The sequence below is a fragment of the Maniola hyperantus genome, chromosome 2, assembly GCF_902806685.2.
Source record: "Maniola hyperantus chromosome 2, iAphHyp1.2, whole genome shotgun sequence".
Classification (NCBI taxonomy): Eukaryota; Metazoa; Arthropoda; class Insecta; order Lepidoptera; family Nymphalidae; genus Maniola; species Maniola hyperantus.
In genome coordinates, this window is record NC_048537.1 from 4,945,190 (window position 1) to 4,959,221 (window position 14,032).

The following is a 14,032-nucleotide window of genomic DNA, read 5'->3' on the forward strand; positions in this document are numbered from 1 at the left end:
GCACTAGTGTCGTACCTACTCCTAGCACAAGCTTGACGCTTAGTTGGAGAGGAAAGGGGAATATTAGCCATTTAACATGGCTAATATTCTTTAAAAAAAAAAAGATAAGTACCTAATCGAATTTTTCCACTTAGTTTCAGAGTGTAATAGCATTAATTACTAATTAGTAAGACGGAACGAAGCGTGGTGTCGGAGGGCGGAGGACGGTCCTCGATAAATCAATTTAATTTAATTCAATTTGAGCCGAGTTCCTCCCGGCCGGGCCGGACGACATGCAAGCTACGCAGTATTAGGGATTTCGTCCATAGACATTCATTACAATAGGTATTATTTTATATCTAGATGATTCCCGCAACTTCGTCCGCGTTCTATGTGCTAATCCAATATGTATTTTCATTCCAAATTTCAGCCAAATCCACCAGTAGTTTTTGTGTGAAAGAGTAACAAATATACACACAAACGCACACGCACACACACACGCGCACACACACACACACACACTTTCAACTTTAATACTAGCTGACTCAGGACGCCCGTTTTTTTTAAATCCCGCGGGAACTTCTTGATTTTCCGGGATAAAAAGTAGCCATCCCATACTCCATTCCTGGGATACAATCTATCCCTGTATCTATATAACTATCTATCTATCCTAATCCAATCAATTATCTGACGTCAAAGTCGGTTAAAAGGATGGTCTATGAAAAGTTAGCAAGCAGACAGACACACTTTCACATATTAGTAGGTATGGGTTTGTTAGTTATATCTGTAAAAAAGGTACCTAGAAGGCCTACAACTAAGTATATGCTGCCTATCTACAACAATATAAAGAGAAAAACGTCGATTGGTAGAGTCGAGTACCCATAGGTAGGTAGGTACGTGCCCATACTTCCATATCAACAAATTCGTTCCAGGCATTAAAAATTATATGAATGTTCTCAATAAATCAATCAATTAATTAAAATAATATGTGGAAACTTTCTCACGCTAAAGACTTTTGTATGATAGATACCTACCTATATAAGAATCAAGACTTAGGGATGACTTATGCTAGAGTCTAGACCGTGCCGGGCCCGAGCCGTGCCTCGACCAAGGCACGTCTGATGCGCAGACGATACACTGATTGCAATTTTGTAGTCTGAGGTGACCTCATACAAATTCCTAATATAGTACGTCGAACGTGGCACGGCTCGGGCCCGGCACGGTCTAGCATAAATCATCCCTTATACCTAGATACTAGGTAATTGTTAACTTATCTACCTCTTGGCCCATAAATGGTCCTTAGAAATCAATTAGATGTGAGTGGAGTTCCTCCCGGACACGCGCGTCACGCAAGGTACTTAGGTACGCAATGGATAATGTAGCTAGAGATTATTATAGAGCCTTTCGTCTATCGCCGGTCTGTAGGGAAATGTAAAGAGAATGCCTTCATTCATGTCTAATAAGTACTTACTTCAATTACTCAACATTAGCTGCATCTACTGTAACTAGAAAATTAATAACTAAGTACCTAATTTTATTTTTATCCTAATAGGTACTTAGGCTAGGTGGGTAATAATTATTTTAACACTAAATTTATTTTTGCAAACACACATTTACTTACCTACTTAGTATTTTTTTCTCAAAAATACTTTTCCTAAACCCTTTTCATGTGCTTGATTTAGGTGCAAATCATCGTGCCACCACCTTTCGCATACAATGTCAATTAGTGAAAAGCACACAGGTTACCATGCACGTGCGCTGCCAATTTCGGTCAAGCGTACTGCGTCACCGAGTAAGTAGATTCTTACATAAACTAACAGCCTAAATAATGCCTATTCTGACTTCGAACTCTGTTCAGACCATCGAGATGGCACAGTATGTAGGTTTATGGTAGGTATAAATATATGTAGGTATACCTTACCTACTTAAATACGCACAACTCATCGAACCAAAAACAGCGTATCTAATCGACATCATCAAAATAGATCTATATAATACTCTGTTTATACCAGCTCTTTTTTCAAACATAAAAACAACTAATTCAATTTCTCCGCATTAAAACGAATTTGTTCTACAATCTAACTACGGACATATAAACAACAGAGAGATGAGATATTCCAGAGCATTGTAAACCTTAAGTTCTGTAGCTGAATGCAGTTGTTGCATGAAGTCAGTAGTGAAACCTTTTTTTTACCGCAATAATCTATTAAAATTACAATTAATGCAGTATAATATTATGTATCTACCCATTCTGTGGTCGAGGCGCAAATTTTAATACCAGAGCCGTAGACGAGGATTTTAAATAACGCTAAATACTTATTTATTTTTCGCAGGTCGGTTTGCGCAGGTCGTAGACTTTACACAAGCCCGGCTGAAACACTTGTTTTGTACAATGCGCAGTCATACGCTTTGTGTTCAGAATTCAGATCGGACTAGGTAAGTAGGTACTCTTTCCTATAACTGTACCAGAGTGAAAAACCAAAAACTTAGGTAAGTACAAGTTTATTGTGAGCCTTTGTACAATGAGCGGCCTTTGCCGCGACCACACAGATCGCCGTTGGTCACGTTTCCAATGAGATCGGATCGCGATGACACCCTTGAAATGTTTTTAATAGCGTGATTTATAGAGCAAATTAAACATTTGACTTGCCGTGAATTCGATGCTGAGTGGATCCGTCACGCACGGACGTTGAGCCGAGCGGTACTACTGGATGTACAGTCGTCTGCACAACACACTCACATACTTACTAACTTCAAGAACCTCACTATAATATTATGTATGTATAAGTGGTACCTACATCAGTACCTCAACCAATCAGCTCGTCTGCATTTGCTATCAGAGGCCTTTCCGGGTGCGTGCCACTAGCCATCACACCACACAAGGTGAAATCAAATCAAATCAAATGGATTATGCAAAATAAGTAGGTAGTAAATTACACTTTTGAACCTTCAAAAATTCACAGGAAGGCTGATCAGAAACTTCACAATCTTGTTTGGTGGTTAGACCGGTAACCAGTAGGTAAGTAGGTAAGTATTTCACCGTTCTGAAACTACAGCATAAGTTCTGAATGGGAAAGTAGATGGTGCTTCGGAAGTTTTATAATCCAAACACCTCTGTGACCACCTGTACGCCTAGATCAGCATTCAAAGCTGATTAATACGCGCTACCGTCTTGAGGTTCTTACTTTTTACCTCGCGGGCAACGTCGCGCGTCGCGCGTGTCCGTGAGAACCGATTTACTCACTTACAATACAATACTAGAAAATATATACCTGCCTAGTACCTACCTATATAAAACGTGTTCTACGTGTTTCTTTTATATCGAACAATAAAATAATCTCTATAACTTATTTCTTGTCAATTTTTTAATTTTAATTCGTGATACTTTTCGCTGGATTCCCACAGATCATCATCAACATCATTTACCCATCGCCAGCCCACTACTGAGTTGGTATGCGTCTGCTCTCAGAATGAAAAGGATTTAGGGAATAGCGGGAATAAAGTTTTTCAATTGACTTAAAGTAGGTAGGTACCTATAACCTACTTGCCTTTAGGTGTAAGGTCTACATACAAATCTCTATACTTATATTCAAATGAATCGCTGAATGTGTTGGTGATCGCAAATCTCGAGAACAGCTGAACCGATTTCGCTAATTCTTTTTTTAATATTCCTTGAAGTACGAGGATGGTTCTTAGTGAGAGAAAAATTTAAAAAAAAATGAATTTTGAAAAAACGGAACGAAGTTCACCAGGGCAGCTAGTATTTAATATAAATATCTATCTATAATATCTCAAAGGTGTGTGAAGTCTCCCAATCCGCACATGGCCAGCGTGGTAGACTATGGCCAAAACCCTTCTCACTCTGAGAGGAGACCCGTGCTCTGTAGTGAGCCGGCGATGGGTAGATCATGATGATGATCTATAATATTAATAAAATTATCATTGAAATAAAAGAGGTACCAATGTACCTCTACCTATAGTCCGCGACAGGTAGAGACTCGAGATGGCCATCGGGGTATAAGGCGGGAGACGCACTATCCCGCACCGGGTTAGCACAGGGGCTGTGCGGGGCGTTACCTCCCAAATTGCCGTCGCTACAGACACACGACAGAAGTAAAACGAACAAGGAAAGCTTTTCAGAACATTTTTTCTGGTCAAAGCTTTTACCTGTTGAGTTGTCAACTTTTACACTTCGGAGAATTCAGGTAAATAGAAAACATAAAAACTAAAAAGAAAATAACCGGCCTAGCACAGTTAGTTCGGTGACAGTAAATAATCTCGAACGATTTTTTTTAATTTCACGAAGTTGCCATCAAAGCGTATCATAAAATTGGACTCATCACTTTTTACTGATTACACAAATTCAATTTTTACTGAAATTAATAATAAATTACCATCAGGTGAGACTGCAGACCGCAGACGAGCGTTAACTTTTCATATAGGTAGCTACTTACCTACCTAATAAAGGAAACACCAGCAGAATAAAGAGATGTTTTGGTAAGCCGTTGTGATTTAAGATAGAGCGGACCACAGGACCAGGATAACGTGATCACAAAATAAGTAGGTAGGTACAGCTACCTAATTAAATCGGGCACGAGGTCAACATATTATCACTACCCCTGTTATAAATGTGAAAGTGTGTTTGTTTGTTGGTTTGTTGGTTTTTCCTTCGATCACGTCGCAACGGAGCAACGGATCGACGTGATTTTTTGCATGGGTATACTTAGTTTAGGACCTGGAAAGGGAAGGATCCCGGAAAATCAAAGAGTTCTCACGGGATTTTTAAAAACCTAAATCCACGCGTAGGAAGTCGCGGGCATAAGCTAGTACATTATAATAGTGACGAGGCGTGGTATGACTGCGCAGTGCACAAAAACAAATACCAGCAGGATTTGTGTTCTTGGCTGTAAGTAGGTAGGTAGGTAGAAAAAATGTTCTGAAAAGCTTTCCTTGTTCGTTTTACTTCTGTCGTGTGTCTGTAGCGACGGCAATTTGGGAGGTAACGCCCCGCACAGCCCCTGTGCTAACCCGGTGCGGGATAGTGCGTCTCCCGCCTTATACCCCGATGGCCATCTCGAGTCTCTACCTGTCGCGGACTATAGGTAGAGGTACATTGGTACCTCTTTTATTTCAATGATAATTTTATTAATATTATAGATCATCATCATGATCTACCCATCGCCGGCTCACTACAGAGCACGGGTCTCCTCTCAGAGTGAGAAGGGTTTTGGCCATAGTCTACCACGCTGGCCATGTGCGGATTGGGAGACTTCACACACCTTTGAGATATTATAGATAGATATTTATATTAAATACTAGCTGCCCTGGTGAACTTCGTTCCGTTTTTTCAAAATTCACCTACGCAGACCACAATGTTACAACTTCAGATTGGACTACTTGTTTTACCTGCTTGTATTTTTAAAAAGATACTAAGTAGGTACATTTAAGATTTTTTTGAAAAATTGTACTTAGGAGGTAGGTAGGTATATACCTATATTACTTAGGTATATTGACGCAACAGTCATCACTGCATAAGGTTTTTTAAGCCTCAAGGATTTTAAGTTCTCTTGGAAACCATCTAAACGATCGCCGGTGGTGTTCAATATTTGTTATTGAGTCATCAGCCGCAACTACCCATTGTGCTCGGGATCAAACTCGGGCAGAGCCTACCTACCTACCTATATTATGCGATTTTCCTGACCAGGAGTCAATTTTTATTTAAATAGGTATCTACCTACTTTCTTCCATTCATAAAAATACTAGGTAGGTAAATTACTATATTGAGCCTATCTAATAATAATTATTGCAGTGCGAGGTAAAGCATGAAATGTCCCTAACAAATCATCACCTTCGTTATGTAAAACTTTACCTACCTCTAGTGTAGAGGTGAAATAGCAATAAATAATTACCTAAGTAGGTACTAGTAAAAACTAGACTTTATAGACACTCAGGTTAGGTACTAGGTATACCTATATGCACCTAAAATTATTACGCGTGGCAAAAAGCTCTATCTACAATTACCACCAATGAGATCACTCATCAACCATAAAATGTTGACATCAGGAGTCATTTTTTTCTTGAAAGGTGTTTACGCCCGGGGCGGGGGTATAAGCGTTCTTAATTCAACCATAATAAGTAATATTAATTGCTCAAAAAACCTTAAACCGTGGAGCATTAATAACAAAAAATGCCCCTAAACGGGGAGCGATCGTTACGTTACGGTGCACTGCTGCGTTATCATCCCCTCTAAATGCCAGTGGCTCCCAAACTGGTGCCAATTTCTGATTCTTAAGAGGGGGTGAGTTATCAATGTGTTATTGTGTTGTGTGCTTGAAACTTATAAAACTACAATACTCACTAGGATAGGTAGATAAGACAATTCTATATAGGTAGGTACAGTGAACAGTAGGTACCTATACCTAGTCTACTTACATAGGTACCTAAGTAGTAGGTAAGTATGAATAAAATTAAAATAAAAAAATCACCTAATATAGATAAATAATTAAAATAAATTCACCTAAGTTTTGTGTAGGTAATGCCTGAAAATAAAAACTATTAGGTATTATTATTATTATTATAAGTTTTGGATCTAAGTAAGAATGTAGATTTGTAGGCGATTTAGTAGACATTAGGTACTTACTTTTTTTTAAATTCTAGATTTTTACGGAGGGTTTGTTTATAGACTAAACATAAGGTTAGTAGGTACCTACTTACTTACATAAAACGTACCTCCTAATACGTACCTACCTACCTACGTAGGTAATTTATGAATGCTTTTAAAATCTTAGCGAGCTTATTCCCGCGACTTTATGCACGTGGACTACACAAATTTCAAACTCCTATTTTACCCCTTTAGGGGTTGAATTTTCAAAAATCCTTTCTTAGCGGATGTCTACGTCATGATAACTATACCTAGGTATGCACGCCACAGCCCGATCCATCCAGTAGTTTGAGCAGTGCGTTGATAGATCAGTCAGTCAGTCTTTCAGACAGTCAGTCAGTCAGTCAGCTTTTCCTTTTAAATATAGATTAACACTTAGCTGATCGTTCCTCCCTGGGGACAATGCGCATAGAAACTTTATTCTTTTATAAAAAGCCTAACAAGGTCTGGCCCTCATGGGCTCTTAGTCCGTAGGTAGATAGGTTAGGTACATATGAGATATTTGGAGAAGCGGAAGCTGAAGGATTTACCCACGTTTTCGGAATTTTCCGTGAAACCGTCCACGCACCCACGTTCGCCCACACTGGATTAGCGCGGGGGCTGTGAGGGTGTATGGGGCGTTCCCTCCCCGATTGCCATCTCGACCTGTCGCGTTTGGATTTATTTGCGAGTGTCAAAACGTGCGACTGGCCGTAATCTTTTAAAGGACAGACAATTAGACTGGCCAAAAACGGATTAGGTAATCCTATTAGGGTTCGGAACCCTGTCTGTAACAGATAGGTATTATTTTCTTGCCGAAACCTACCTATTACGAGTAAAACCGATTCGAAATGAGTTTGAACGATCGGCGATCGCGATCGAGTCGGCAGGCGTGGTGAATGGGTGGGAAACGCGGAGACTCCGCCCCGCAGCACCCACGCTCGTTGCGGCAAGTACTTAATATGATAACGAGGCTCGACTCTGGGCGCAAACCGCATCTCTGCTCCAGTACATATCATTACCGGTATGATTGACTACGGTCTTGCGCCTCTTGCCTCTTGTTAGTTTTATACCTAAGTACCGACCTGTCAGCTTTCATAAAATAATATAAGAAGGTAGGTACCTACCTACAAAGGTACATAGGTACACGTACCGTAGGCAAACTTTTAAATAAGTAGTCTAAACGAATTTTACAGTTTCTAAATTGGATACTGAATTTTATATTTCTTGACTGTGAACACGAATTTAATAGAGCAGAAATAGAAATAGAAGAGCTACAAATGCAAAAACGTATTTTTAAAACATAGAACGCCATCTAGTGCCGAGTAGCATTATAAGTTTTAAGATTTTTGTTTTTAAAAAATAATATTAGCCATATTAAATGACTAATATTCCCCTTTCCTCTCCAACCAAGCGTCAGGCTTGTGCTGAGTAGGTACCACAATAGTGCAACGGGCGGGTTTTGAACCGTCGACCTTTCGGTTTTCAGTCCACTCCTTTACCGATTGAGCTATTGAGGCTCTAAAACAATAGTTTTTCTTTTGTTTTTATGTTTATTTTCCAAGTTACCAAAAACTAATTTTGGTAAATAAATTGTCAAGATGATAGAGATAGTAGATAATCTTGGCGGTTGGATCCATGGATCGAATTGGATAATTTGTACTTTTAAAGAAGAGTTTACTACATCTTAGTTTATAAGTAGTCGAATTACCTCACCATTTTAAATTATTATTATTATTATAAACTTACATAAACGCTGGTTTAGAAGCTACAGAATAAAAGACATGATAGATAAAATATTAATTTATTTACAACTTTTAAAACCTTACACATAATTATCATAGATACCATTGTTAAGAAAACAAATGTATGTAACATTCACATTCACAGACATAAAAATGGGATACAAAAGGTTTCTAAAATTGTGCAACTAAAATATATTTACAACAATTACAGCTTAGAAGTAAGTTCTGGCACTGCTTTGAATAGATCCGCGACCAGACCCCAATCAGATACCTGAAAAAACACATTTTTAGAGGCTTGTCTATTCTGTATTTTTGTGATATTTGCTAAAGAATCGGGATTTATCATGTCCGTCATATCTACCAGGATATATTATACTAGATGATGCCCACGACTTCGTCCGGGTGGATTTAGGTTTTCAAAAATTCCGTGGGAACTCTTTGATTTTCCGGAATAAAAAGCCTATGTCCTTCCCCGGAATGCAAGCTACCTCTGTACCAAATTTCGTCAATATCGGTTGAACGGATGGGCCGTGAAAAGCTAGCATACATACAGACAGACAGACACACCTTCGCATTTATAATATTATATAGTATGGATTAAGAAGATTACCTGGAAGATGGGCGCTTCAGGATCCTTGTTGATGGCGACGATCGTCTTCGAGTCTTTCATGCCCGCCAGATGCTGAATGGCGCCACTGATGCCCACGGCAATGTATAGGTCCTGAAACAACAGAAGTCGTTTAAATTGACTAGTTTAGATAGATAGATTAACTTTTTATTGCACACTCCTAAGAGAAAAAACATATAAGCGATAAAGAATACTAATAATTTATTTGCTTGAATTCTTACCTATATTTGACCTGTTATGATTATAAAATAAAATTTTGTTATATAATCCAAAACATGTAGCTACTAATTTAAGGATGAAATTGTACAATCATGTATTCAGGAGGAATCTTTAAGGACGCCGGACAAATCCATAACTGTAGGACCTACTGCTCAACTGAGACAGTTCCTGAGGCAACTGCGCAGCACAGTAGGATTGACGTACCAGTTAAGTCACCATACACTGAACACTCGCACTGCGCATATACCTAAGGAACAGTACCACAAACGCACAAGAGGCACAGCTTGTCAGCAGCTTGAAGTTATCGCCCGACTTAAGGAGCTGATACTCACAGGAGCAACAATCTTGCCGGTCTGGCCGATCTGCAGGTCGTTGGGCACGAAGCCCGCATCGACGGCGGCGCGAGAGGCACCCACGGCCGCGTTCAGCTTGTCCGCTAGATCGTACAACAGTTTGAAGTTGTCGCCAGACTTAAGGCCGCGACCTACAAAATAAATAAGGTTAAATGAAACAGACTATGACAGTAACAGGGAGACCTTGGGCAAGACAAGCAACAAAGAGAAAAGAGTCTGGAGTTTGGAGGAGGCCTTTGCCAATAAGCATACAGTGAAGGAAAACATTGTGAGGAAACTAAATAATTTAAAATACATATCAAAAATTGCGTAACTGGCAGGAATCAAACCTGCATCTTCTGGGTTCGCGCCCGATGCCTTGACCAACTCGGCCACGGTTTCGCTTGCTGCCAGTGACTGAGAGAACATACGTATCACAAATTTCGTCTTTCGTCACAACACAATTTTTGATGAAAATAAACTTACCTCCAGAGACAATATTCTTAGCACTAGTAAGCTCTGGTCGGTCGGACTTTGTGAGTTCCTGTGATAGCCACTCCACTAAGTCAGTCTTATAGTTGCCATCTGGGGCCTTCTCCACAGCACCTGACCCCCCTTCTAGGGGCTCAGGAGCAAATGCAGTGCCTCTCACTGTGATTACTTTAACACCATCCTTGGCCTCCAAAGTGAGAATTGCATTACCTGCAAGATTTTGCTATATTATAAACTCAAACTTAAGATTATACAATTTACATAATTATAATAGGGATGGTGCCCACTAGTCAAATCAGCAACTTTTTATCAAACATCAAAACGCTTGCTTAGGAAGGGAGCTTGTATGAAATACCTAAATGACGTCACCAGAAATATTTGATGAAAGTAGACAAGTCATTTTTAGTTACAGTGGAAACTCGATTAACTGGACTAATTGTTGTCGTTAGGGATCCGGATAATCGAAAATCCGGATAATCTAATGTATGAAGAAAAGCGGGTTTTGTGCATTTTATGTAGTTCACTATAATAGTATTTTCAATTTTCAAAGTAAGATAACTATACCAAGTGGGTTATCATATGAAAGGGCATCGCCTGTACATTCTAAAACAGATTTTTATTTATTTTTATGAATAATAATTTTTGATTTATCGTACAAAATGGCGGAAAAAATACCAGAGTATGGAACCCTCGGTGTGCGAGTCTGACTCGCACTTGGCCGAACAATTTTCGGTTGGTAGTCCGGATAATCGCAAATCCGTATAACCGAGGGCCGGATAATCGAGTTTCTACTGTAAATTGATAATTTAAAATGGTTAGCAAACTTAAAACTAGCAGTGAACATAAATTTCATGAATTTCGGAAGACTTTCTATTTAATCTAATTATATAAAAGAAAAAGGTGACTGACTGACTGACTGACTGACTGATCTATCAACGCACAGCTCAAACTACTGGATGGATCGGGCTGAAATTTGGCATGCAGATAGCTATTATGACGTATGCAACCGCTAAGAGCCCTCGCCCACGGCGACTTTTTGTAGCGATACAGTAGCGATGCTGTCGCGCTTCCGCATCGATACAGTCGCGAAGCGGTCGCTAGCTGTGTGCCCTCGCCCACGGTCTTAGATTCAGTCGCGATGCAAACGCGATACTGTCGCGCTTCTGTCTCGATGCAAACGAGAAAAAAATGTTGCACTGATGCTTGGTTCTCTAACACGCGTTAGTAGTGATGCTGGCGTGTGTTTAGTAAACGCGCGACAGCATCGCTACAAAAAGTCGCCATGGGCGAGGGCTCTAAGAGGGGATTTTTAAAAATTTAACCCCTAAGTGGTTGAAATAGGGGTTTCAAATTTGTGTAGTCCACGCGGACGAAGTCGCGAGCATAAGCTAGTAAATACTAAGAAATAATATTTTTTTAACACAGGCACCACCCCAATTACACTGTAATTTCATTTGCATTATCTACTAAAAAAAGGCATATGTATTAAAATAAAATCTTGTGGTATGCATCTTAATTTGTTTAATCAATGATGAAACTTTTAACTAATAAAAGCAATAAGAAGAATTCCAACAATAATTATTATTATTATATTGTAAACAATAGATAAGCCTAAAATTATGACCTCAAGTTCGAGTAATGAATTATAGATCTGTATGCCAACGTGGTGATATAGCCTGCCTAATGTGATGTTTAATCACCTTAAGAGAAGTAACCCTAATACCCTACCTAGCGCTTTACATACAGTACGCGGCAGAAAGTAATGTATATTAACCTTTACAAGGAGATAGCAGATTTGTAGAGTCTGTGTCGTTGAGACCGACAAAACGTCATACGGGTATGAGTGACAGAGACAACGCTCTACAAAGCCGAAATGTCATTCTAAACGCTGATGTACATTACTTTCTGCTGCGTACTATACAAACATTGTTTGGTTCTCATTTGAATATTAACTTCCTATTAACTAATCAATCTCAATGAATTTTGTAGACATGACCTAGAAACAAATATATGCATATTCTGTGGCTTTAAAGAAACCACAGACACAGATTCACTTTAAGATTAATCTTTAAAGCTAGAGTAACTTTGAAACTACACATTTTTACAGAAATTGGACTTGCTTTACACTATTTAGAGATGAACACAATGCATACTTAATGATATACTGGCTTAACCCAAAAATATAAGTTTGGTTGCAAAAATACTTAAATGATTGTGACTTAACTACTCTAGTCATTTGAGTACAAAATATATTTTAAATATGCTCATACTCAGCATATAGTTCGAAAAATTTGGATTATCAAATTTATTGCTAACGGATTATTAATATTATCACTAAAAGATTCCCTCCCTAAGATCTTAACTCGATCCATACTCTTAGTCAGCCAGTTTAATTTAAAGCGTGCCACAAATCAATAACATTACCTGCGTAGATCGTTCTGATAAAAGTGTTAGCATCTTTCACTCCAATGATGTCAGTTATTGGTGATACATCAAGCTTGGCCGCCACTCTAGGAAGTAAAGCCTTGCCAAATGCAGTTGCAGGTGCCAAAATATGTGTAAAATTGAATTGTTTCTGGGTCGCTAGCACTAGAGGTGTCAGAGCTTCCGCTGTGAATCCTTTGAAAGCATCACTCTCAGCTACTAGCACCTTTGACACTCCACCTGCTTTTGAAATAGCTTCTGCAGCCTAAAAAGTAAACAGGAGATTATAGGAACAATTTGGAGAACTATGATCTACAAAGCTTAATAACTATTTGAAACTAGCTGATGCCCATGAAGTTGTTTGCATGAATTTAGTTTTTTTTTCTTACTTTTCGTTTTTCTAGCTTTAGCTATCTCTGGATCAAATTTTGTCAAGCTGGGTTCAGAGGTTGAAACGTGAAAATATACAACATAGACAGACAAGTTATAATAGTTGTTACAAAAATATAATATGAATGTTCAGTTACTCACTGCCCCACATTTTGTACCAGCAACAAGAACCGAAACTTCTCCGCCGATTTTCTTCGCCGCACTGAGAGTATTTTGCGTTACTGGCGTCAAGGCTGCATTATTGTGCTCTGCTATAACCAATGTACTTTGCAATCGCCGTAACTAGAATGGAGACAGAGTTTTAAATCTCACAATAGATAGGCAATTATAACAGTTTCAGCGCTTTACAAACCTGCGAAGATAATAATAAATTCCTCGTACAAGGCGAAAACATTGTGTTAATTTAGCTTAAAACTAATTCAATTTGAGTTATGTATTTACAGTATAATTTTTCAAAAAGGTTAAAAATCATCCAAAGTCCACGGCATAGATTATCTACTATATACTAGAAATAGATGTGCGACTCTAGATTTCTTTTTCAAAGTTACGCGTGTACTCACATCAAGAGGGCACTAAAAGCGCGCTAGGCGTGCGAGAGCGCGAAAATTTAAATGCTATTTAAATGTACTTTACTAGAATATTTTATATTTTTGGAACACGTTTTAAATAAACATTAATAATTCCATTAACGTTTGTTTAAAACATGTTTAAAAATATATATTACAAGACTATGACTCTTTGAGCTACTTAATTATAACTATATTATAGAAAGAAAAAGGTTTTAAGGTTTTGTAAATATTTATTATCATAAATTCGTAACTAGGTAGATACATAAAATACAATAGAATAGAAAACAATACGAAGTGTATGTAAACACTATAAAATACATACCCAAATTCAAGACCCGCAAGATTGTGAAATAATTACTATTCAAATTTAACATTTTCGGTTATTTACTTTTAATAATTTTCAAATTATTACCACAATTGGTGTATTTGTGTAGTCAGAAAACAATAAAATAATTGTTATATGAGCTAAAGATAATTAACATAAAGCTAGCTTTAAGTTTTATTGTAATATTAAAAATAAAAAAAATTAACATAAATTATATTAAATAAAATTCCCTGTAAATAAACTGTAAAATAATAAACATAAATTATACTAAATCAAGTAATCAATAAAA

At 38.1% G+C, this 14,032-nt stretch overlaps 1 protein-coding gene across 1 annotated transcript; it reads right to left on the reverse strand.

Moving 5' to 3' along the window:
* Positions 1 to 8,409: 8,409 nt before the first annotated feature.
* On the reverse strand, positions 8,410 to 13,330 carry wal (electron transfer flavoprotein subunit alpha wal). Its single transcript, XM_034979264.2, has 7 exons — positions 13,202 to 13,330; positions 12,991 to 13,131; positions 12,460 to 12,724; positions 10,030 to 10,245; positions 9,544 to 9,695; positions 8,975 to 9,085; positions 8,410 to 8,635 (listed from the first exon to the last, which is right to left on the reverse strand). Exons 1-7 carry the CDS (start codon positions 13,241 to 13,243, stop codon positions 8,570 to 8,572), a joined length of 993 nt encoding a protein of 330 aa, XP_034835155.1. The 5' UTR covers positions 13,244 to 13,330; the 3' UTR covers positions 8,410 to 8,569.
* Between the last annotated feature and the right edge of the window lie 702 nt (positions 13,331 to 14,032).

What these genes read in the sequence shown, in the direction of transcription:
- wal (XM_034979264.2), bottom strand. Translation starts at nt 13,243, where the DNA reads ATGTTTTCGCCTTGTACGAGGAATTTATTATTATCTTCGCAG. An exon ending in CTGGTACAAAATGTGGGGCA is followed by an intron (nt 12,725 to 12,990) that starts GTGAGTAACTGA and finishes TTTACTTTTTAG; the next exon opens with GCTGCAGAAGCTATTTCAAA. An exon ending in TATCAGAACGATCTACGCAG is followed by an intron (nt 10,246 to 12,459) that starts GTAATGTTATTG and finishes AAAATCTTGCAG; the next exon opens with GTAATGCAATTCTCACTTTG.